We start from the raw sequence: 23,342 nt of genomic DNA, 5'->3' as shown, positions 1-23,342 counted from the left end.
GGCTTTAAACTAATGTTCTTACTGAAAGAAATGCACAAGACGAAGAAGAAAACAGACAAGCTGATAGACCAAGCCCTCAATTATCTACATCTGTACGATGTGTCGTTGTCACATGCCTGTCAAACAGCTGGAGACAAATAAGTTCCGTTTCAGAAGTCGCCGTGGAAACCTGCAAAACTAAATGGAAACAAGACCGGGACCGTTACGTCCGTGCACGGAGGAACGTGTTGGAGGGACGGAGCGGGGACGGTGCAGGCGGTGTGTTCTAACCTCCTCGAGTGTCTCCATGTCTGTTGTTGACATCCTGCACATACGGCCTGAGCTCTCTTAGAGGTATCCTCCGGGAACACACGTGGTGCAGAGACAAGTATGTGAACAATTACGTTCATGACACAGACAGTTGTGTACGAAAACACGAGGTTAGAAAGCAAGTATATCACCGGCTTTAGGGTACTTAAAAAAAACACTGTTTAAGAAACCGCTAGTGTGATGCTAAGCTACAAGTTTAGCATGTTCGCTGTCACCATCTTGGTCACTTTTATCCAGACTCGTTATATTTGGAGGACAGGAGCTACATCCTGATTGACAGGTCCCCATTGTAGCGACCTGTCAATCACAGGTAGCCCCGCCCGGCCTAAACCCTCCCCTGCTTTCTGGACTGTGTGACTCTGAATGGGAGAAGTGGGCTCATTTTCTCATAGACTTCTATATAATCCCACTCATATTGACCATTAGAAACAATGTCTGTTTATCAATATAAAACCTGTAGTAAGTGTAGAGCCGAGTATCTGCAGCGTCTCAGTGTTGATGTTTCTCTGCCGACAGTTTGACAATGTTTTCATTCACTCCGCGTCTCGGTGTCGCCCCGACAAGATGTTCATTTACACGGATCAGAGGAGTTGCTATGGTTATCACCGATGAGTCACGCTGATCTTCTTCTGAACGCTGCGTGATGACAAGATCCTGAAAATAGACGAGTGGGAGCGAGTGTGGAGGTGTTTGAAACAAAGCGGCTCTGTGTGACTCCATTTACAGAAAACAGACACAGAAACGTCGTTTGGTAAATGTTCCGTGGTTTATTTAATGATGGAAGTCGACATTTAGAAACACGACACGCGACGCCACCCAGCGTCCGTCAGTCAGGAGCGTCCGTCAGTCAGTCAGAGGGTTCATGTGAGCAAATCAAGTGTAGATTCATGTTGCATGTTAAACCTGGGCCCTGTTTGAACATAAACCCGGGCCTGAATGACTAAAACATAAAGCCACCAACACCCAGAAACATGTCGAGACAGGGCCACGTCCTTTATCGTCCGTGTGACTCCTTCAGTGTCTCTCAGCGGCTGCTGTTAGCTGGGGCCCTGCTCCTCTTCCTGCTTCATCCTCTTCCTCAGCTGCTCTCCGATGTCAGCCAGAGGGTTCATTTTGGCAGAGAGGGTCTTCACTGCGTCGCTGAAGCGGCTCGTCTCTGCTTCTCTACAATTAAAAGGCAGTGATGTAAATGTTATTTGGCTGAGCGGGATGTGCACAGGAACATGAGGACAGTGAGTGTGACAGGCTGCTTACAGGAGTTTACGTTTCTGTGAGTGTTTCATCTGACTGAAGTCTGTGGGCTCCGGCCTCTTCACGGGTCTGCAGGAAGGAGACAGAGACGTGTTACCATACCAAACCACACTCAGTGTGAGGCAGACAGATGGTGAGTGGTCGTTTAAACCTGACGCTACATTCACATTACGGTGATGTGGAAAAAGAGATGCTTAGAGTACCTTCAGACCTGCCTGAAGCAGGAGCAAAGAGTGCCTGGAAACAGTCACTAAATACCCTAAAAGAGACACTAAAGGGTACCTTAAAACAGATGAACAGACAAAAGGGCTCTAATATTTGGTAACAGAAAATGCCACTATAGTGTTCCTTAAAAGGGCACATTAAAACAGACTTAAGAGTAGAAAAGGTGCTAACAGGTACCCTAAAATACACACCAAAGGGTGCCTAATACTGACAATATGGGGCACCTTAAAACATGTGCTAAAGGACAGTTAAAGCTGAAGTTAAGTACTTTAACAAATATAATTAAGGGTTCCAAAAACCCCATTTAGGGCACCTTAAACCAGAGATGAAAATGTTCATAAAAATAGCTACTTTAGGGTACCTAAAAGCACATGATAAAGGGTAAAGGGACACTATGGGGTAACGCAAAACTGACACCAAACGGTGCCTAATCCTGACAAAATACGGTGCCTTAAAACAGAATCTAAGTACCTTAAAATACGTGGAGGGTTAAAAAAACACCCCTTTAAGAGGGCCTATAGAGACATGAAAGGGTTAATACAAACTGCCACTTTAGGCTACCAGAAACACATGTTAAAGGATACCTTGAAATAAACACTACAGGGTGACATTAAAGGGCGTCTTAAAACAGACTTAAGTGTATCAAAGGTGCTGACTGGTAACAAAAACAGATACATGTGGGGCCTTAAAATAGACGTTAAGTACTTTAAAAATATAATATTTAAAAAAAAATTTAAAGACACCTTAAACCAGACGCTAAAAGGTTAATAAAAACAGACACTTTAGGGTACCTTAAAGCATTTGATAAAGGGTACAGGGACATGACACCAAAGGGTGCCGAATAACAAAAATGAGACCGTGCCTAAAGACACCATTGAAAGAGAAGCTAAGCACCGTAAGCAAAGGCTTCAGGGTATCAAAGGTGCTAACGAGTATCTAAACACAGATGAAAAATAGCACTCAAAACTGACACAAAAGGCTGCCTAAAATTACACCAGAAGCTAAGTACCTTAAAATATGACAACGCCCATTTAAGTGTACCTTTAACAGACACTATAGGGCAACAAAAAATGACACACCTTAAAACAGATGCTAACAGGCACCTTAAAGCAGAAGATAAGTACCCTTAAACTCTGCTTTATGGTTCCAAAAATAGGGTGCTCAAAAACATATGGTAAGGGTTCATTTAAAACAGATGCTAAGTCCCTTTAAAAAGCAGCTTAATATAAATAAAGGTGATATAAAAGGTGCGAATGGGTACCTAAAAACAGATTAAAAGAGCACCTTAAAGCAGACGCTAAGTACCTAAAAAAGAGGCTAAATAGCAATTGACCCCTGACCCCTCCTTAGACGTCTCAAACACTCACACTTTGTTCTTCCTGCTCTTGCGGCGTGTCGTCGGGGCCGTGGCAGCGGCGGCTGAGGGGGCGATGAGCTGAGAGAGCTCGGGCAGGGCGTCGGCCAGCGGCCTCATGTCGCCCACCACGGGCGTGGCCTGCCGCCGGGCCTCGGCCGCCTGGCGCTCCTTCGCCTGTTTGATGGAGCTGATCTCTGAGAGGAGGAGGAGGAGGAACAGTTTTTTACTTTCAGTCTGTACATATCGTCCTGTAGGCTGTTTAATAATAAAATCTTAATTACTCTAATATCAGTAAAATTTTTGTCCATCCGTCTGATGATCACATTTCGTCCTAATTTTCCTCCGATTCCTGAAATGTGTCGGCGTGGAGCCTCCTCGTGTTTCAGCCATTAGAGCCTAATTACACTGTGAGCGGGATCTGTGTTACTCAGAGATCGATCGATCGATCAGCAGACGAGCTCAGTTTCAGACCTGGTCCTTATAATTATTACAGAGACACTCAGAGACTCACACACAGTCTGACGCAGAGGTTTTATAGCCAGAGAATATTTACAGACTCAAAGGATGGAAGCGAATGAACCAGACCAGGAGAACAGGTGCCTTTTTGGGGACTATTTTCAGCAGCGGAAGGATTTTTGGAGCATCAGGGGACGACATTCAGGCAGATTAAAAACAACATTAAATAGTAGTTAAATTAAAAAGAAAAATATCTTATAATTATTCTACTTTTTTGTTGTTTTTCAGTTTTCCTGAACCAATCAGAAGGCTTGTCCCTGAATCCACATGAACATCGAACACTGATTTAAACGTGCTGATTAAAGATTCACTTCCTCATGTCAGCGACAGAACGGAGCTAAAGCTGTTCATGTGAATAACTGGTAATAACAAACAACTCACTGTTGAGCCATCGCTCCCTCCGCTCCTTCATCTTCTCCTTCTTTGACTTCAGCTTCCTCTCCTCTGGGCCTACACGCGCACACACACACACACACACACACACAGGGAGAAGACATAATTAAACACAAAGACAGAATAAATCATAAATGTGTTAAAGTTGCAGCAAAAGGTGAAAGAATAATTTGGCTACAAGCTACGGCAAGCCGGCTGGATCAAAACACACACACACACACACACACTTCTGTTACTGTCCTTTGAAAGCCGCACGTAGTCTCTTTTTCTCTCATCACACAGACCTACAGTGACTATCCTACGGTGGCCCTGAAGGTCAAAAAGCAATGACAAAAAATACATTTCTTTGTTTTATAAAATATAGTTTTTTGTAAATTGTTTATTAAGTTATAGTTAATTTGGGGGACATGTTTTTTCTGACATGTTTTGTTGTGATTGTTTATTTTTGTTGTGTTGCTGTATTTGTGGAAAATGTTTTTGTAAAATGTTTTGACCTTCAGGGCCACCGTACTCTCTCTCTTCCAATTAGTCTACAAACACCTGCTGGTTCAGAACAGCTGCTGTCGTTCATCTGTATTTAAGGTGATTTGACGTTTAACCAGCCGTCTGTCCCGTCCCTCCACACGTCATGTCTTTTGTTTTCATGTTGTTGTAATGAATATAAATAAATGCTGCGGCTCTTTGGTCTAAACTCAGACTGTAACTGATCCCCCTGTAGCACAGGATGGATAATGGATTTATTAAATGTCAGAGTAAACACACACATTCTGTTTAGAAGGAGAGAATCATTCGTTCCCTCGCTGCAGGAAAAACCTCGGGCCGTGTTAAAGGAAAGTTTTATCAGCAGAGCCAGCTTGAACCCCCCCGCCGTCAGGGCTTCCTCGGGGGGGCAGGAGAGACGAGACGAGGGAGGGGCAGAAATACAATCGAATAAACTCAATACTTTGTGCTGCAAACCTGCAGACAGAAGCTCTGACCTGACAGCAGTCTGATCGTAAATCTGCTGGCTGCCGGGCGTCACTTTGGGAAGAGTGGTGACACGTGGTGGTGTGGTGTTAGAAACACGATAACAGCAGAGAGGAAAGAACCACTGACAGGAGGAAGAGGGAAAACAACCAAACAGCAGCTTCAGCTATCAGACTGTAACATAAACTCCACTAACTTCCTCTTTCCTCCCCTCTCGCCCCGTGTTCTGACCTATTCATCCCAGTTAGCCCCACTAGTCTTATCGTCTGTATCTCAGGTCTTTATTTCAGCCCTGACAAAGCAAAGAAATGAGTGTCTTTAAAGCCGCTAACACCCGACTTCTTTGCTTAATAGGAAAGGTTACAATCAGCATTCAGACCGGGCTCAAATGACTCTGCAGCAGGCCCGGGTAATTACCGCCTCGGCTCCGATCGGCATTGACAGGAACACAAAACCCGTGTTGACACGCTAATCTTCGCCCCCTTTCCAGCACGATGCTATGCTCCGTCGGTAACTTCTGCGACTCCTTGTCATCTCAGCTACAAATTCCGTCCGAGCAGCGCTCGAACATCGTTCCAAATTTGTCCGCGCCGAGTTTAATACACAGACTGAATGAGTAATAGATACAATATAGACCTATCTTCCTATCTTCACTGGTTACTAACCCTGTTGCGGGCGTGTTTGTGACGTCAGACGGTGACGCAGCAGAAAAGAGACTAACAGGAGGATACTTCACTGGCAATGGGAAAAGAGACATCAGCATCTATAAGCGGGTCTTCTAGGGTCTGAAAAACCTGCGTCAACGTGCTGAATTCAGTGGGAAAGAGGTAACAGAGTAATGGACCAAACAAAATTAAGAGTAGCTTAAAAAGTGAAGCAGATGAAGCCATGAAATCGAGGCCAAAAGGTTCCTCAAAACAGACCTCAAAGAGTGTCCGAACAGAATTTACAAACGAAGCTAATGGACGCCTAAAAACAAACACAAAAGAGCGTAAAATAAGAAATAACACGGCAGAGAAATGACGCTGACAGTTCTGTTAGAACAGAATCAAAACACACCCTGAAGAGGAGGCTTACTGGTACCTTTAACCAGACGATGAACACGAATAGAAGGATGTAAATGTAGAATAATGTGAGTGTGATGTGTGTTTGTGGCGTCCTGACAGGCTCTTCATCCTGCCTCGTCTTTATCTGCCACCACAAACAGCAGCGCTCCTGCTGCTGTACAGGCTCTGATAGAGATCTGCTGCTCTCTCATGTGGGCACAGGAGGGAACCTTATCTCAGAGAGGAGGGGGGGGGTCTGCAGTGTTTATGGAGGAGAGCGGGGGGTATTTAACCACCACCCTGCTCCCGTCGGGGGCATCGTCTTCCTGCTGGTAGCTGAAATGGATACCTGTGATTACTGGCGGCTGGAGGATACCCCCCTCCCACACCTGCCCACACTGTACTTCCTGCTCCTCACCTTCCTGAACCTTCTACACTCGCAGCTTTGATTGACAGGTGCAGGGGGCGGGGCACTGAAGGTGTTTTACTGTATTTAACCCTTTGAACTCCTTGGAGCTTCCTCAAATGTTTCATATCTTCAAAACGACTTAAAGATCATGTCAGTCTTGCTGTAGATATCATGGTTTTATTTCAGATCTAGTTAAGAAGAAAATTGACGTCCCACAGCCGGCCATCTGAGGTCAGGTTTTAAAGGGTTAAATGATGTCGGTGCTGATTGAATATGTGGAATAATTCCAGAATGATCCGTCATGTTGGACTTCACGTTCACTCAGAGAAATATGTCTGCAGTCTCGTCTAATGAGGCGTGAATGTCGGGACTTTTCAATGTCAGGGAGGCATGAAGAAAACACACTGCTGCTGCCAGCCAATCACGAGCCTCCTGTCTGTGTGTGTGTGTGTGTGTGTGTCCTCACAGAGATATGAACATACACACACAGATCAGCCCATGATCAATACATGATCCCTGGATCTGTTTGAAACCCTTTTTGTTACAGAGGAAGATGACGTTACATCGTTCTCTGCACACACCAGACTGCATTAATAAAAACAGCGATTTAACGTTGCACAATACAGGAGTTGCAGGTCTACCTCTGCCTCGATTTATTAATTTGTTTACCTTATTGCATTGTGTTGGATTTTAGATACACTTTAAAAACACCAAAATAACACAAACTAACTGACTTATCAAGGCAGCAGTAGAGCAGCAGCTCCTGTGTGCAGTGAGCTAAAATCACTGTTTTTATGAATGGAGTCTGGTGTGTTTGCAGAGAGCGATGTAACGTCTGTTTGTGGTTAAATAAAATCATCTTCCTCTGTAACAAAAAGGTCTATCTCTGTAGGGATCCTTTCTGTGATGTTGTCACACACTTAGAATAACAATCTGAGCCTGTCAGTGGAAACAACAAGAACTTTTAGTGGACATATTAAGGATTAAGTTGCAGCCATTACAGCCTGTTTCACTGCTGCAGGATGAACACTCCTACTGGAGACATTCACACACTTTATGTTGCTTTTGTCCTGAATTTTTCAACCACTACAAATACAAACTAAGTGCCCTATAATCTGACACTTGAACCCTCTCCATGCTGCTCCTTCAGAGTAAAGTCCTGTCCGCCCCCCCGGCCCTCTGACAAAGCTCTCTGTCTACAGTCTAATTAGAGGTATCGTTTCACTACCAGACCCCCGAGGAAAGACCGCGACTCCTCTTTACACTGAGGTCAGCTCCCTGAAGACCTCCCCCTCCTCTCCTCTTCCTCCTCCTCCTCCTCCCCCTCTCCATCAAATCTACATCATCTCAGCCCGATCATATCAACACTCCCGCCTCCACCGCTGTTGTTTTTCTTCTTTTGTTTCTGACCCGTCTCCGTTTTCCTCCCTGATGGGCCAATTTGTGCTGCAGAGCTGTCGTGTTTGCTCTTCATCAGGATGCCGCGGCTGCATGCAGCAGAGCAGCAGAGCAGCCGAGCGTGCAGAGGGGGAGCGATGATGTGCATGAGGAGCTCGGTGATGATGTGAGGATGAAAATGATTTCTGGGAGAGAAACTGAAGAGATTTTAAAACGTGCTTCGTGATCTTATTCTGCTCAACCTAAAATCATTTCTTTAAACGAGCCATTTAATATTTTTAAACCTAGGTCCTACTTTGACATATTTTCGGTTCATGTCTCCAGTAGATGTGTTCAGCCTGCAGCAGTGAAACAGGCTGTAATGGCTGCAACATAATCCTGCATCAGATAAAAGAACATCTCCTTGAGGTGCTTGTTTTTGCCACTGACTGCAGATGAAACCATGAAAACCTCCAGGAGTTCATTAGCGTGTGTGCGGCCTCCTCGGTGTTCCAGCTGCAGAAGAAACTCTGATGCAGCTAAACCTTGATTTCACGCATGAGCTAAATTTACACCGCGCTGCTCTATAAATAGCACCGAGCGTCGTCTGGAGAGGCTCCAAGCAGCAAGGCGTGCTTAGCAACTCGGCCCACATCGTCACCCCTTGTTCACACGCTCAGAGCGATGCATTCACTGCCCTCCGTCTCTGTGAGCGTCAGGTTTGTTTTCTGTTTCTGTATCTGTGTGTTTAAACCTGGAGGAGACGATCAGCTGCTTTAATTCGAGCATCCCCAAAAAACCTTCACTGAAGCTGCAGGAGCAGGACAGCGATAACAAGTCTGATGCGCCATCTAGTGGCCACAGAGCGCACTGCTACAACCAAGCACCTTACTGGCTCCTAACTCCACATGATGACTGAAAGCACATTTCCTGTTCAGTTCATACTTGTGTTCCTGTTAGAAAATGCCAGAAAATCACATTAAAGGAAAAAGAAAAAGGAACATTTTTGACTTTAGACCATAATTAATATTTTTAATCCACCTCAGTTGTTTTTTAGTGCTGATATAATGTTGTGTCTTCGTGTTAGAGATAGACCGATATGGTTTTTTCAGGGCCGATACCGATACCGATTATTAGTAGTCAAGGAGGCCGATAACCGATATTTGGAGCCGATATTCATTTGCAGTAAAAGTGAAAATATTGGCGTCAAAATTTTGAATAATACAAACTCCAACACTTAACTTTGTTTAAATGCCTTTAAGCATATGTTTATTAAACAAACAAACAAAAAGCGCAGGGAGTTCCCAGGGTCAGCAGCATCTCTTATAAAGTTAACTGAAAATTTAAATAAATAAATAAATAGATTCCTGAAGTTTTATAAAGTAAATAAAACAAAGTTAAATAAAATTTGCAAAGAAATGAACTCTTATCGGCTGTCAGATTAAAAAAAATAAAAATAAAAATAAAAAGGCCGATGCCGATATGCGTCAAAATGCCGATATTCAGCATTTTCAATTAAAAATATTTCATCACAAGTAGAATAAATGATAAAAATGTATCAAAGCAAAACTTTTGTTTACAAATCCAAAGTTTAGCTGAATCTTGTGGGCGGAAATATGAAAGGCACATGTCTATTGGCCAGTCTGAATCAGAGTGACAGCTTGACGGCGTCCATGGCAACAGATGGTCGGTCTATCCCTACTTTGTGTTCCAGGTTTGCAAATCCTACAGAAAATGATGATAAGCTCAGAATCTACACCTTCCATCTTGTATTCTTATGATAAGAAAGGTGTAACGTTTTCTTAAGAGCAGTTTTTGATAACAAGCTGCCGTGTTCATGAATTAATTTCAGTCTTAGCACTTCATATTCGTACATATTTACATGATTATAAAGTGCCTTCAGCTTTCTGCATTGTATGTTTAGCATGTGGAACATTTCCCATTTTAAAGCAATAAATTGCATCAAAAGTGTCCCTGATTTGTTTTTGTGACAAATGTTTGTTTATGTTTGTTTACATAGTTACAGTCACACTGCAGAGCTGTAAATAACCTTCAGTCATTATAAGATTATTGATTTATTATTAACGTGAGTCTTACCTTTCTGAGCAGGTGTGGGAACATCTGGAGGCTCCTCAAACGTCAGCGTCTGTACGAGAACTTCTGGAGTGATTTTAGTGCCGGCGAAGATCCCAGCGGGGAACGAGCTCTCTGCTGCGGCCTGACGGGGTTTAAAATACAATGAGTACAAATATATAGAAGAGATAATTCACGACATTGATGCTATGACTTGTTACATTTGTGTCTTCATTACAGAGTTTTCACACTGCAATTAAAAATATTTAATCACAAGTAGAATAAATGATTATAAATGTATCAAAGCAAAACTTTTGTTTACAAATCCAAAGTTTAGCTGAATCTTGTAGGCGGAAATATGAAAGGCGCATGTCTATTGGCCAGTCTGAATCAGAGTGACAGCTTGACCGCGTCCATGGCAACAGATGCAACATTCCAGATTCTAAAGAAAATGTTTGAATTTTGAAAGTTGTCAAACAAAACTTGAACTCTATAACAACATTTTTGATTTTACAAACGTTTCGTTATGCAAACCTTTAAATTTGCAAACAAAACTTCAAGTTTTTAATTTGCAAATAAAACGTTTGATTTGCTTTAATATTTATCCCATCTTTTATTGAAACATTTTTTAATTACAGTGTGTAACGTTTTGCTCTTTATCCTGTCACATTGTAAAAATCAGCACGTAATAAAGACACAAAAGTAACCTCATAGAACTGTTCGAGGTAAAATTGTGAGTTTTAGATTCTGTCCATCTCTTCACAGGAGTGAGACTTCAAAATAAAGCTCTGATTTTAACTGGCATAATGTTATGGTCGAACATATTGACTACAACTCACAGATTTCATATATCATTAATGTACACTCAGCATCACGTGTGATTTATTAACACTGACCTGTTTGACATTTGTCGATGTGTCACTCTTCTTAATTTCCAGGAGTGGGGGTTTTATTGTGAGGAACGAGGCAGCAGGAGGCTTCTCTAAACCCGGAGATAGTGACACGGATCCGGGCAGCTGTGTGAGGCTGCTCGGCCTGTCGAGCTTCACCGCCTCCTGGTGAATCTTCTGACGGACATGTTTTATCTTTCCAACCATTTTAATATAACCTAATGAACTTTAAATCTCACTCAGTGAGAGGCAGTCGTGCTGCTGCTCTCCAGTGTCCACAGCGTGTGATGCTAGCACCGGAAGTAAAACTGTTCAGCCTTCAAACTAAACATCCTTCTACTCTATCACTACATTTGGATAGTATTTTAGCACTAGTACTTCATTATTGTACGATATATATTTATATATATTTATATATAGAGAATTTTCTGTGTTAACTTTTCCCGGTTACATCTGTAGGCTAACATTACATCGCTAGCTAATCTTAGGTTATTCTGTATTTATTACACTGGGGACAAAAAGTGCTTTCAAATTAATTTTGAACACATTCTGTCTCACTAATGTTCTCAATTTATTCAATTCTGAGCTTTCAATTTTCTAAAATACGAGTTAAATATCTTTATAACAAATTTAGCCTGAAATTATACACCGGAAACAGTCGTTACTACTACCACTAGCTTAACTTTGTTGACATGACAAGCATGGCTGGTGTTCCGGGTTAGTGAACCGATGGGATACGGAGCAGAAAGAACGTTCCGCATGCCCTTTATTCCGTTTGGGTCGTCTGTATCACCATTTGGCTTGATTCAAGGGTCCTTTTGAGGTTTCATCAGGGTCCCCAGGTAATATATTTACAGTATAATTCAGTATAATAACGGACAAAACTGTTTCATCTTTAAGTTAAAATCATATTTATTTGCAGGTAGGTGCGACAAATGAATACGAGCTCTTCCACAATAAAAAACAAGCATTTAACACTACAATGTGCTATACTGTACAGTGAATGTTTACAAAAATAGACATATCAAAACACATTTACACAAATGGATTATATGTACATACCACAAAAATAATGACTTGTGGGTATTACATTCTGATTTCATTTAGCTTTGATTAAACAACAGCTAACATTAGCATTCAAACAATTCCTAGCAAACATTACAGTTAGCTAGCAATTCGTATTGTGCAATAATATGAAACAGTCCTGTTAGCTTGGAATTGGTTGACTGCTACTGCTAGGCTACAGCTAACATTTAAGCGTTTAATTTGTTACCTTCATTTACTCACACTTACAAACAAACTAGATCACAATATTTTAGTTCCTGCTGTTAAAAACACTGTACCCCCCTCTACATTTTCCTGTTGTGCTATTTGTGTAGCTTGAGAAGAGTTTCAAGTTTTGCACATTGAATAAAGTGAAAGCTGAGGATATCAGACATATCAGACTTTGAAGTGCTGATTGTTAAAGGAAAATGAACATCCTGATCTAAACATAATGGTGGCACATTCTTCTCTACGACACGGACACAGAACACCGAACACGAGCAGCTGAGTTCAATCACAGAACAAGTTACACACACACTATTATTAACAAAACTAAAACATGCATACTATACAAGAACCACTAAACATTTGGCGTATTTATTCACATCAAATAATGATAATATTAAATACTATTTCAGGAAGTATTTTCGAAATAACGAAGGATTCTGCTCTATGTATCAGGAAAGACTTATTCCAGGTCTGTGATCCTGATGTGCACGAATAAGGAGGAAGGAGGAATACTGGTCCCATCTCTGGACAAAAGGTGAATGTGACGATAACCTGAGTACACAAAACAAAAGCAGAGGGGTATTGCAATGGTACAATGTTACAGTTTCATGTAGCAGACTCTTTTGTCCAAAGTGCGTACATCTGAGAGTTAATACAACACAAGCAACGATCAAGACAGGAGGGAACAAAGTTGGACACAGGTGCCTTACAAAAAGTATAAAAGATAAAAGCTGTTATATGAGCAAATATGACAGTAAACGTGATATATTGAGACACCTTGAATCAGTTGTTCCAGCCTTACCTTGCTGCATGCAGCTCAGAGGAAGTGTATACTGCCCCACAAAGTCATTTTTAGACGTCTTGTCGTAGTCCTCCACCACAAAGCGCACCATGGCAAGCTCAGGGGTGTGGATGGTGAAGCGCAGAGTGTCGTACCACACAGGGTTGAACCCTGCAGGAAATAGAAATTATACAATGTCAGCACTGTCCGTCCATCTTAAACCTGGGTTGGTCTTAAAGGAACTGCTCTACAAGTCCTACATCTGGACCTGTCCAAAAGAACCTTTTCTGTAGCCACAGGTTTGATGATTTCAACTGTGGTGTCCCTCAGGGGTCCATTCTTGGTCCTCTACTGTTTTCATTTTACACGCTCCCTCTTAGCCAGATCATCCAAAGCTATGGTGTTTCTGGATGATAAGTGATGCTGATGACAAACAGCTTTATGTTGCTTTCCGATTTAGTAACCTGAGCTGTTTAGATCATTTACCCACATGCCTCAGTGACAATAAATGCTGTATGTCCCGGAGGACATTTATGCATTCTTAATTATCCGTAGTTTTGTATCTGTCTAAGGGACTACAGCGTCTACAGTGTATCCTGTACCGTTGTTCTCGATGTATCTGGTCTCCTGCTTGCTCTGGTCCACAGGAACACTGTGGATCTCCACCCGGACCAGAGGATCCACGATAGAGTCCTCTTTGATGTTGACTTTGGGTAGCTGCTGTCCGCTGATCACCTGAAACACATAAATACAATGTGATTGAAACATCTCAGCAGGCCTGCATGTTCTCTTCCTATCTATGCGGTTTGTACCTGGATTGTAAGAAGGACAGGTTGGTATCTGTCCCGCTTTTCAGGTGTCTCAGGGTCAAATCTTTTCTCTGGTCCTCTCATGAAACTGGGCTTCAGGATGTAGCCACAGCTGCCATTCTGACTGAACAGTCCATCGTTCAGATCCATCCCCTCCCCTGCAGTCTGGAAATTCAACGCAACTGAATAAAACGGAGAAGAGACAAGATTTTACAAAAAACGTTACCGGATAACTCAAAAAACTGACTAGCTGAAGCAGCAGAAGAACAACACCTCCTGTGTTCCTCAAGATAAAATTGCCTATTTTTCATTTAAAGAGATAAATTCAAGTCTGTCTTTCAGTTGCAATTACCGATTTGGCACCCAGCGTTCCACATTTCCTGAGGATTGAAATTGGAGGAGTCAGTTCGGAAGCCGCTGGGATAAACCCTGGTCAGCTGACGGGAATTATGGTGCACAAATTCAGCCCCTAAAACCAAGATAATACCAGAAGTTTGGTTAAAGTAAACCCTGATAAATGTTCCAATTTGTGGATCATAAACTTACGTTTAAAACATAAAGAAATGATCAGACCGGACTCACCTGCCTCTCTCAGGTGTTTGCGGGCCTTTGACTCGGTGAAAGAGGCCACCTCATAGAACTTAGAGTGGATGCGGGAGTGTTTGAAGTTGCTGAAGTGGACGCTTTTGCAGTAAACGACACAGTCTGACAGCTCCTTAGACAGACGCTGCTTTGACTTCTGTGGAAATAAGATGAGATGATGTTGTTAGAAGTGGTCTGGCTTGTGTTTGTAGTCCGAGTTGTATGGTCTACAAGCCTGTCAGTGGAGATAGGCTGAAAAAGAGGCCAGAACACATTGGCTGTAATTAAATCCCGGGACACTCTGAGGACAATCTAGCTTTAGTAAGTGCAAAAAAGAATTTGGTTGTAGATGTCGTCTTTCTCTACTAGTAGTCAGACTGTAAACAACTACAAACGCTTTGAAAGGGAAGTCTCGACCTACCGATATCCTTTGTTGCTAATCCGAATAAAATCGCGCTACAAGGGACACCCCCGAAAAATTGGAGTCAAAGGCAAGTGGATGTTTTGTATTTGGACATATAGCTTTGAGCCATTACCACACTGAAAGCTCTTTAAAATCGAGCCATGAACTGGCTCTGCATTACAGTCAGCTGACTGTTGTAGCAACATGACCATGTGACAGGGTAAACCCTTGTGTTGCAGAGGAATCCTGTCATGGGTGGAAGCACTGGGCACATGGAAACCTTGAGACAACCCCTCTTTTGAGTTGTGTAAGTGATACTCGAGCTTATTGCCAAGCAGAAGCAGGTTACTGCCAGGCAGGGTAGCGTCCATGACTTTCAGGATTAGAGGTGTGGCGGTCCCAAACACCACAACGACAGTGAAACCTGCGGAGCATCTCTTCATGCACGCCTGCCTGCGTTCACATGAAAGCTGATCTGACTGAACTACCCGGGCTTCAGTGCCCGTCAACCAGACAGCAGGGCAGCCATCTCTGCAGACACCTAAACCATCAGCAGAGGCACAGCTCACATCACTGCCAGACTCGACGCTGGTCTCACCCCTGATGACCGTGTTGACAGCAGTCCCAGTGTGGCGTTTCATGCTTCTCAGGTGCTTATGAATAAACATGACTCTAAGTGCCCAACGACTCCTTTACACACCCAGTTTGCTGCATTAAACCACTGTCCTCTAGAGCCTGTAACACCTATACAAGTCCATTTTACATCTACAGTTTGGAAGAAGTAGTTAATCATGACATCCCAAACTTGTAAATTTAGAGACATATCTATCAGAACCATCCATCGCTCTTCTCACACTTATCTAGGCTGGGTTGTGGTGGCATTAGGCTAAGCAAGTAAGTCAAGATGTCCCTCTCCCCTTCAGTGTTTTCCAGCTCCTCCTGGGAGATCCCAAAGTGTTCCCAGGCCAGGTGGGATATATAATCCTTCCAGGGAGCTCTGGGTATATCCTGGGGTCTCTTCCTAGTTGGATGCGCTTAGAAAACCTCCAAAGTAGGATCCTGATCAGATGCACGAACCATCAAGATCTCAATCTTTCGGTCACTACCCAAAGCTCATGACAATAGGTGAGGGTTGGAAGTAGATCAGCTGATGAGCTGATTGCTTTTCCTTGCAAGTCAGCTCCCTTTTACCCATGATGGTACTGCTTCAGCTGCACCAACAGTCTGTCAATCTCACAATCCATTTTAATCTCACTGTGAGCAAGACCAAAATATACTTGAACTCTTTTGCTTGAGGTTGTAACTCACTCCCAACCAAGAAGAAACAATCCAACATTTTCCACAGAGAACCATGGCCTCATACTTGGAGGTGCTGACTCTCAACCAGATAGCTTCTAATTTGGGTGCAAACTGCCCCAGTGCCTGCTGGAGGCCACAGTTTGATGAAGCAAACAGAATCACATCATCTGCAAAAAAGCAGAGATTCAATTCTGAGTTCCCCAAACTGGCCAAGATTCACCACACTGGATATTATTCCATTCCAGGCCTCAGAGAGACTCTGCAGTTCAGTATTTGGCACCAGAGGTGATTACTGACTGCAATTAGCTCTGCTCAGAGTATCAGGTGTCCCATTTTAGAGGAGACTGTATAACCTTCACCTTTTCACGCTTTGCCTTGTTTGTCATGATGGAAAGGGAGGACAGCAGCCACAAGAGACTGCTGTCCTTCCTTTTTTGTTAGTCTAGCGTACTTGGCTGAAGAAGTGACTTTCTTTTATTAAGGGCTTTACTGCCTTAATAGATAAAATGTCTTGAGTTTGGTGAACCTCAGATCAGGATGACTGAGAGTCATGAGTGCTCGCTCAGTGTTGAAGCCTCGTCCCCGCCTGCCTCTCTGTGTCTCTCTCTGCCATCACAGTGTAAACAGATCACCTTATCTAACACCCAGTGTCTGCTCCCTGCCCTTCAATCCTCTGGATTTTTCATGAGGGATGACAGAAGTTTATGCAATCCTTTTCCGCTGGATAAAAAGGCCACCACATTTCTGGGTGACTCTCTTAGTTTAGTCTTGTCTAATGTTGGGCCAACTGTGCTTTATAACAAAGTGTATCTCTGGATGTGTACTGTATGTTAGAGTAACATTAATGGCAGATGGTTTTTTAAGAGTTGCATAAAAGCAGTGGAATCAGAAAGTGTGTGCAAAAAGGATCGTTAAGAGCACACAATTTCTAACGGTTAACTTTAAACAGCCGCTAAAGAGTACCTTAAAAAAGATGCAAGTATGTACCCCAAAACAGTTGCTAAAGGGTACATTGAACAGATGCTTAAGAGTACCTAAGACAGAAACTAAAGAGTACCTCAAAACAGACCCAAAAGGATTCCTCAGAATGGACGCTAAAGGGTGGCTTGAAAAAAATTCTTAAAGGGCCAACATTAAACTCTTAAAGGGAACCATAACACAGAAGGTTACCTCAAAACAAACACTACAGAGTACCTCAAACCTGATGCTTAAGGGTTCCCTCAAAAACAACACTTGAGGTACCCTGAACAGCCTGTGAAAGGGTGCTGAACCACACATGCTAAATGCTAAAGCAGTCTTGTACATCTTCTGTGTCTATATAATTCATGAAATAACCTAGACTATTTATACAAGCTGTAATTCATTAAATTAAGATATTAACAAGATGAACTTAATCAAAAGGAGTGCCTTCATTTGGGTTTAGTCAGGTTAATCCATTTACTCATCCATTCATGCATCAGAATCCACTTCCTGTTTGCCTCTGTGCTGCATCATCATCCTGAAACAGGGGATCATGATTCTGTACCAGGCCGGCTCATCAGACTGTGAAAAAGAAGCCGTCTGGGTCAAAAGGTTCATCGCTGTGTGTTAAACAACCTGGCCTACCTTCAGCCTGCGACGCACACTCTCTCGGTGGAGGTTATCCTCGTCGATTTCAGCCACCTCGTCTTCGTCACTGACCTCTCCGGTCAGGGAATCTTCCACCATCCCGTTGAAACTCTCCTCCAGGCCCCCGATTTTCTTCGCTTTCAGTAGAATCTTCCCCTTCAGATCCTGACAGGAAGGTTGAACAAAACCACCTCCTTCACATCCACTTAAATTCTCAAGTTATGGTCAGGCATGTCAGAGGAGCTCTAAAACTGGACGTAGAAAAGCTAGTTAGTTTGCCTGTCAGTTTCAGGGACATTTCAGGAGGGGAAAATATTGCGGCGTTGAATAATTCAGGATGGCGGTGTTGCATTTAGACACAGATCATATGGCGCAGACAGGATTCAGGGTAAAACTGGGGTGTCCTCTGGGTCACTGTAAGCTCTTACATGCTGCCATACCAAGGAGAAGCTAACCACTGTAACACGAACATTGTAGTTGTAGATTTGACATATTTTGGGCTGTGAAGGCCTAATTGGTGCAAGTGTTTGATTGCAAACCATCTCCTACAGCCAGATCACAGTTGCTTTCTGCCTCCTGCGGGCTGTGCCACATATACACCATGAGTAACGCAACCCTAATGATGTCATCAGCGATCGACTCTGTAACGATGCAGAAAATATGTAAAAATGTGGTCGTTGAAGAAAGCGGATTAGCTTCCTGTTTCCTCAAAAAAGTGGTTCTGCTTCTGCGGGAGGACACACTGAAAGTCATGTGTATAATTCACTCTTGGTATCATGGGTGGGAGGATTAAAGAGGATAGATTGTGAGTCAACCTGATTTTACTTTTAAGCCTGTGAGCACCTCACAGAGCGGGGTACTGTTAGGACGATGGCCTGCAGTGCTCACCTCAGGGGACGGCAGCCCGATGGGGGCCTTTCCATCCAGTGTGCTTTTCAACAGTTTGTCACCGAGGATGTGGTTGAGGTGTTGGGCCATGACTCTCTGTTGCTCAACACTGCAGTGGTTCTCGATGGACAGGATAACTGGATATTCCGATACCTGGACGGGGGAGAGGAGGAGGAGGGACGCAGGGAGGGAGTGAGTTTGTAATTTAACACTGCGGAGCATTATAATTGGAGAAAGCTAATATGCCTGCTGCCATACACCTGTGGGTTGTGCTTGACTGGCTAAAAGACCAGCAGATGGATGGACAAGGGGTCACGAGGAAACAATATTCAGTTGCAGACAGATGCTCATACACAGCAGGCTCTGGCAAACACGTGAACCTGGCAGCTGTTCACTTTGGCATGAGCCTGGCAGATCCCTAGCTGGCTCACTTTATCTGGATTATGTTTTGGATATCATTGCACGGTTGTAGTCCTTCTCATAAATTTACAATGAGATGCAAAGCGATTTGTTGATACAGCTTCACGGGACAGTAAAAGCAGAAACAGACTCGCTGCCAGCCCCAGGAGGTTGCAGAACATGTTTGGTCTACTTGGAAAGCCGAATTCAGGCCAGCGTGATCACCGTGCCAATCGTGCTGTGAATATGTGAGCTGTGCAACGTAGAAAAATCAAGAGTACTGTGTCTTTAGAAGGAGGAATTACTTGACCCAACACTTAATCGACTTGTAGGACAGCAGCATCAGAAGGACAATCGTGAACCAACAAACCAGTATTCGTCAAAGTACGACTTGATGACTTTATGTGTTGCTCTGACAAAGATTGATTTAACTTGACCTGAGCCGACAATGTGTGGTTGGATGTTTTAAGTTGTATATCAAGATATTGTCACAAAAATGCGTCTCTATGCAGATGAGTCAACACTATATTCCTCTGAACCCTTAAACGGACAAACTCCTTCATATTTAGTGACTGCTTTTAACTAATCCAATGAGCTCTGGCTGCTCTTAAACTGGTACTTGAACCCTGCAAAACAAAGTATGTGATATTCTTAAGACCAGGAACATGGACCCCATTGATGAACACTTACATCTGGCTAAATCAAGAGCTAGTCTTGGACCAAAGACTTCTGATCTGAGCATGATCCTTGTATTAATGGTACCATTTTTGGAATATGTGTTGGGTGCTTTTTTTGACAGTAATCAACAAAATAAAACAACCAAACAGGACAGGTGACGCTACCTTGAAGGCGTAGTTACCCACAGCATTGACCACATCCTTGAAGAGTATCTTGGAGGTGAAGGTGTGTCCATGATACACGATGGGCTCTCCGTTGGCACCATCCCAGCAGTCCACCTCCACACAGCGACAGCCTCGACTCAGAGCCCTGAACATGACGTACATTTTATGAATTAGAAATATAATCACCTAAAAAGGAATTCCATCTTATCTGTTGGATTAATTACTCTTGTAAAACTGGGGATTGTTGGAAGATAATCTCATCACCCCTGAGGCTCAACGTAGAGAACACATTATGGAAGGGATTTACGTAGAGGGAACCTTGAGGTCACCCTGGGTTAGTCAATGGCCTTGGTAACCTCTCAGTCCTGTTTAATCAATATAAACATCTTTATTCCTTTCCAGATTCATGGAAGTTCGAGTGCGTTGGACACCAAAGAAACCATTATGACAGAACTGACCTTTGAGTGAAATGGATCTATCATCTTGGCTCTGTCTTACAACCATATTTTATAAGACACTGGTCTACCAGAGTGTAAACAGCTCTACTAAAGGGCTTGTACATGTACCTAGCTAGTTAGCATGTTTTACCTGATGTATCCCTCCACACTGCTGTGTCCTCGGAGCTGGTCCTCCATCAGGTAGGTGTTGTGGGAGGAGGAGATGATGTAATGGCACAGAGGCTGGCTCATGTCCTGGAAGATGCCCCGCCGCCGTGGGTTGAAGATGGAGCCCTCAGCCGAGCCAAGGTACATCAAGAAACCGTCAAATGTCATGGCGTTCAGCAGCTTGGCTGCAAATACAGAAGGACAGTGTTAGAAACATTTAACGTAAGGCTAGAATCCAACTTTTAATGGTCTATAATCAAGTACCCAGGGATACTTCTTCACTATCCTTGTACCTGTGTCAGAGGGCTCATAGCGCTCAATGAGCTGCATGGCGTGCTGCTGGATGTCGTCCCCATCCAGCTGCTCCTCTCTCAGGAAGTCCTCCAAGTCGCTCTGGGATAACTTCTGGCCATCAGCTGAGAACTTCTGGAACACCGTCAGCACATCGTCCCGCTGGGTCAGCATCTTGTAGAAGAGCACAAACTCGTCGTCCTCCAGTGTACCCGACTGGGACTTATCGGCCATCTGAGACAAGAGAGATAACATGATGTATCTCGATGGTTATACCTCAAACTTTAATCATCTCAAAGGCTCTTACTGTGAAGAGGCGATGAGCGTGGTGCTCGTTCATGTCCACGTTCATCATCTTCAGTAAATCTCGCACTTCCTTGAAGTTCATCCTGCCATCGTTGTTCTTGTCCGCCTTCCTGAACCAGTCACCAATCCATCTGAGTACGGCACTTAAGGAAAGACTCACATTCAATGGTGGATGAAACAATCAACTGTCAAAGAGTTTATTGATACACGTCGCACAGCACCATAGACTTTACACCAAGTACTGCACATTTACTGGAATGGCATGGCAAACTTGAAACACTGATCGATCCAGAACCCTTTTTTGCGATATTAAGGGTTCCTTCTACGGTTGAAGACTGAGTGAAAGATACTGGTCTAGTTTCTCCCGCTCTCCCATGTTCTCAAGGCTCTCGATCAGCTTCCTCATGCCAAAGACCCAGGTCTGTGCTTCCTCCGCTGACTCGGCCACCAGGTCCAGGTTTCCCCTGCGACCACGAAAGACCAGCGTGAAGCACCGGTCAGCTGGGAACTCATCTGCGATGCTGACCAGCACCTCAGACTGGTGGCCCTCTCGTATGGCCTCCACATCGCCCACTGAAACTGGAAACAAAGACCAATAAAGGATGAACAATCAGTGAAACCACATTGTGTTTTTTCCATTAAAAGAGCTCCCGTTGGTGCACAGGGTCCTGTTTTCTCCAATTTGAGGGAATGCTTGAGTGCACTGCATTGTGTCCTCTAAATTTAAGGGCATCCTAGAGGCCACTGCGTTACGTTTTCTACATCTAAAGGGCATCTTTTAGTGCACTGCATGATGCTTTTGGCACTTCAGACTCATGCATCTGTTCATTGGATCCAATTTTCTCCAATTTAAGGGGTGACCTAGAAAGAACTGTTTCTTGTTTCTCCATTTTAAGGGCACCCACTTGTTCACTGCATATTGTTTTCTCCACTGGAGGATGAGGGTTGATTTTTTTATCCACTACTGTATTCTACCTTGTTCTTTACTTTATTGTGTTGTGAAGTCTACTGTTATCACACATAGTCATGTTAGGCTCAATCTGTCCATGACCTGAGTAAAAGGTGAGACCTTACAGGTGGAGTGGGCGTTGCCGGCCTTCTTGGACTGGTACCAGATGGTCATGCAGTCGTCCTGCAGTTTGAAGTAGCGCTGTTTCTTCCAGGTGCGAGACTTGATTTTCCTCATCACCGTACCCACCAGCATGGACTGGAGGTTGTCGTCCCCCCGGATGCCTGAACGGCCAAGAACAGAGTTTATTACAGATACAATAGAAACTTCATCATTCTTTGAGCCGATATTTAACACCTTACGTTGTTTCTTTTGTATGTCGAGGTTTGTTTAAAGTCTCTCTAACACTGTCAGATATCATTCTGACTCAATCCACATAGAGGGAGAGCTTTATTTATTAACATGCGCTCAGATTAATATTTGAAAAGTAAAACATGATCCAGACTTACGGAGGCCACTTCCTGTGGAAGCCATTCGTTGTTGTTTCAGTCGTCTGCCATCTGAGGAGAGTAACAGAACGTGTTTCAGACAAACATATATATTATTGTTGATTCTTTATTTAGACAAGATGGTAGACTGGTGTGTTGTTGAACAATAGCAGAAGGTCTAACAGAACTTTTCTTGAACCTCATATTGAAAATGTCACCATGATGCTCAGACCTGTAGACTCTCTCTCTCTCCGTGATGTTTTAAATAATCATTGAGGCATTAGTGAACAGCTCTGCAGCCTCATTATTCCGCCTCCATCCTCGTGCTGAGCTCACTAATCTGACCGGGATGCTCTTTGGCTGCTCTGTTATGTTTTCGCTGTCCTGCACTTTTGTTCTGTCTCTCACTAAGCCAACTAATCTCCCAAAATCCCTGTCATGGTCCCAGCATTCCCTCCTCAAACCACCTAAACTAACACAGCCATTTATTTCAGGAACAACTCGTTAACATGTTTTTAGCAAGGTCACATTTTCTCCTTCAGTTACGCCTTACGATTGACTTCAAACTTACGATGGAATAAACATCAGATCAGATGCTCAACACACACAATAAAAACTGTTCAAAAAGTAGAGGAGGTTTTGAATTAGAAAATTCACTTAGTTCAGCTGCAACATAAAACACAGTCAGGAATATAAATAGAAAATGAAGCATGGTTTTAATAAAAAACACACAGAATAAAATCATACAAAAAGCAGAGGAGGTTTTGAATTGAATCATTCACTGTGTTCTAGCTGAGCTGCTGTTTCTCTGACTCATTTGGATCTACAAAATCCTCGCATATTAAAGGTCCACCTGTTACAGCAGCATCATGGAAGTGTCCTTCTGTGTTTCCCTTTTTAAGTAGTATAAAACAAGCCTTTATGATTATCTAAGCGTCTAATTTATGGCATGATTAAACAATAAAAGCCATCACAATAAAACAGAGACATTAAATACATTTTAATAAA

General features: G+C 43.2%; 2 protein-coding genes across 2 annotated transcripts; both read right to left on the bottom strand.

Moving 5' to 3' along the window:
- Window positions 1-1,075: 1,075 nt before the first annotated feature.
- Window positions 1,076-11,081, bottom strand: slx9 (SLX9 ribosome biogenesis factor). The gene is made up of 6 exons (XM_069675062.1): window positions 10,819-11,081; window positions 9,947-10,067; window positions 4,040-4,108; window positions 3,153-3,336; window positions 1,564-1,629; window positions 1,076-1,473 (listed from the first exon to the last, which is right to left on the bottom strand). Exons 1-6 carry the CDS (start codon window positions 11,017-11,019, stop codon window positions 1,347-1,349), a joined length of 768 nt encoding a protein of 255 aa, XP_069531163.1. The 5' UTR covers window positions 11,020-11,081; the 3' UTR covers window positions 1,076-1,346.
- A 1,310-nt stretch (window positions 11,082-12,391) lies between these two features.
- Window positions 12,392-22,404, bottom strand: plcd4a (phospholipase C, delta 4a). Its single transcript, XM_069675060.1, has 15 exons — window positions 22,356-22,404; window positions 21,972-22,130; window positions 21,248-21,476; window positions 20,899-21,028; window positions 20,594-20,825; window positions 20,284-20,485; window positions 19,696-19,840; window positions 18,455-18,607; window positions 17,564-17,731; window positions 14,257-14,413; window positions 14,027-14,143; window positions 13,678-13,856; window positions 13,468-13,600; window positions 12,887-13,036; window positions 12,392-12,636 (listed from the first exon to the last, which is right to left on the bottom strand). The coding sequence occupies exons 1-15, from the start codon at window positions 22,378-22,380 to the stop codon at window positions 12,545-12,547; spliced, it is 2,271 nt and encodes a 756-aa protein (XP_069531161.1). The 5' UTR covers window positions 22,381-22,404; the 3' UTR covers window positions 12,392-12,544.
- Between the last annotated feature and the right edge of the window lie 938 nt (window positions 22,405-23,342).

Source organism: Semicossyphus pulcher, unplaced genomic scaffold, assembly GCF_022749685.1.
Source record: "Semicossyphus pulcher isolate SPU_LCO1_2020_fin unplaced genomic scaffold, fSemPul1.0.p SCAF_24, whole genome shotgun sequence".
NCBI lineage: Eukaryota > Metazoa > Chordata > Actinopteri > Labriformes > Labridae > Semicossyphus > Semicossyphus pulcher.
The sequence above is the reverse complement of the archived record's forward strand: the minus strand, read 5'-3'. Positions and strand labels throughout refer to the sequence as shown.

What these genes read in the sequence shown, in the direction of transcription:
- plcd4a (XM_069675060.1), bottom strand. Translation starts at nt 22,380, where the DNA reads ATGGCTTCCACAGGAAGTGGCCTCC. An exon ending in CGGCAACGCCCACTCCACCT is followed by an intron (nt 21,477 to 21,971) that starts GTAAGGTCTCAC and finishes CTTTGTTTCCAG; the next exon opens with TTTCAGTGGGCGATGTGGAG. An exon ending in GTGTGCGTCGCAGGCTGAAG is followed by an intron (nt 14,414 to 17,563) that starts GTAGGCCAGGTT and finishes TTATTTCCACAG; the next exon opens with AAGTCAAAGCAGCGTCTGTC.
- slx9 (XM_069675062.1), bottom strand. Translation starts at nt 11,019, where the DNA reads ATGGTTGGAAAGATAAAACATGTCCGTCAGAAGATTCACCAGGAGGCG. An exon ending in TCCCACACCTGCTCAGAAAG is followed by an intron (nt 4,109 to 9,946) that starts GTAAGACTCACG and finishes GTGCGCGTGTAG; the next exon opens with GCCCAGAGGAGAGGAAGCTG. An exon ending in AAGAGCAGGAAGAACAAAGT is followed by an intron (nt 1,630 to 3,152) that starts GTGAGTGTTTGA and finishes TCCTTCCTGCAG; the next exon opens with ACCCGTGAAGAGGCCGGAGC.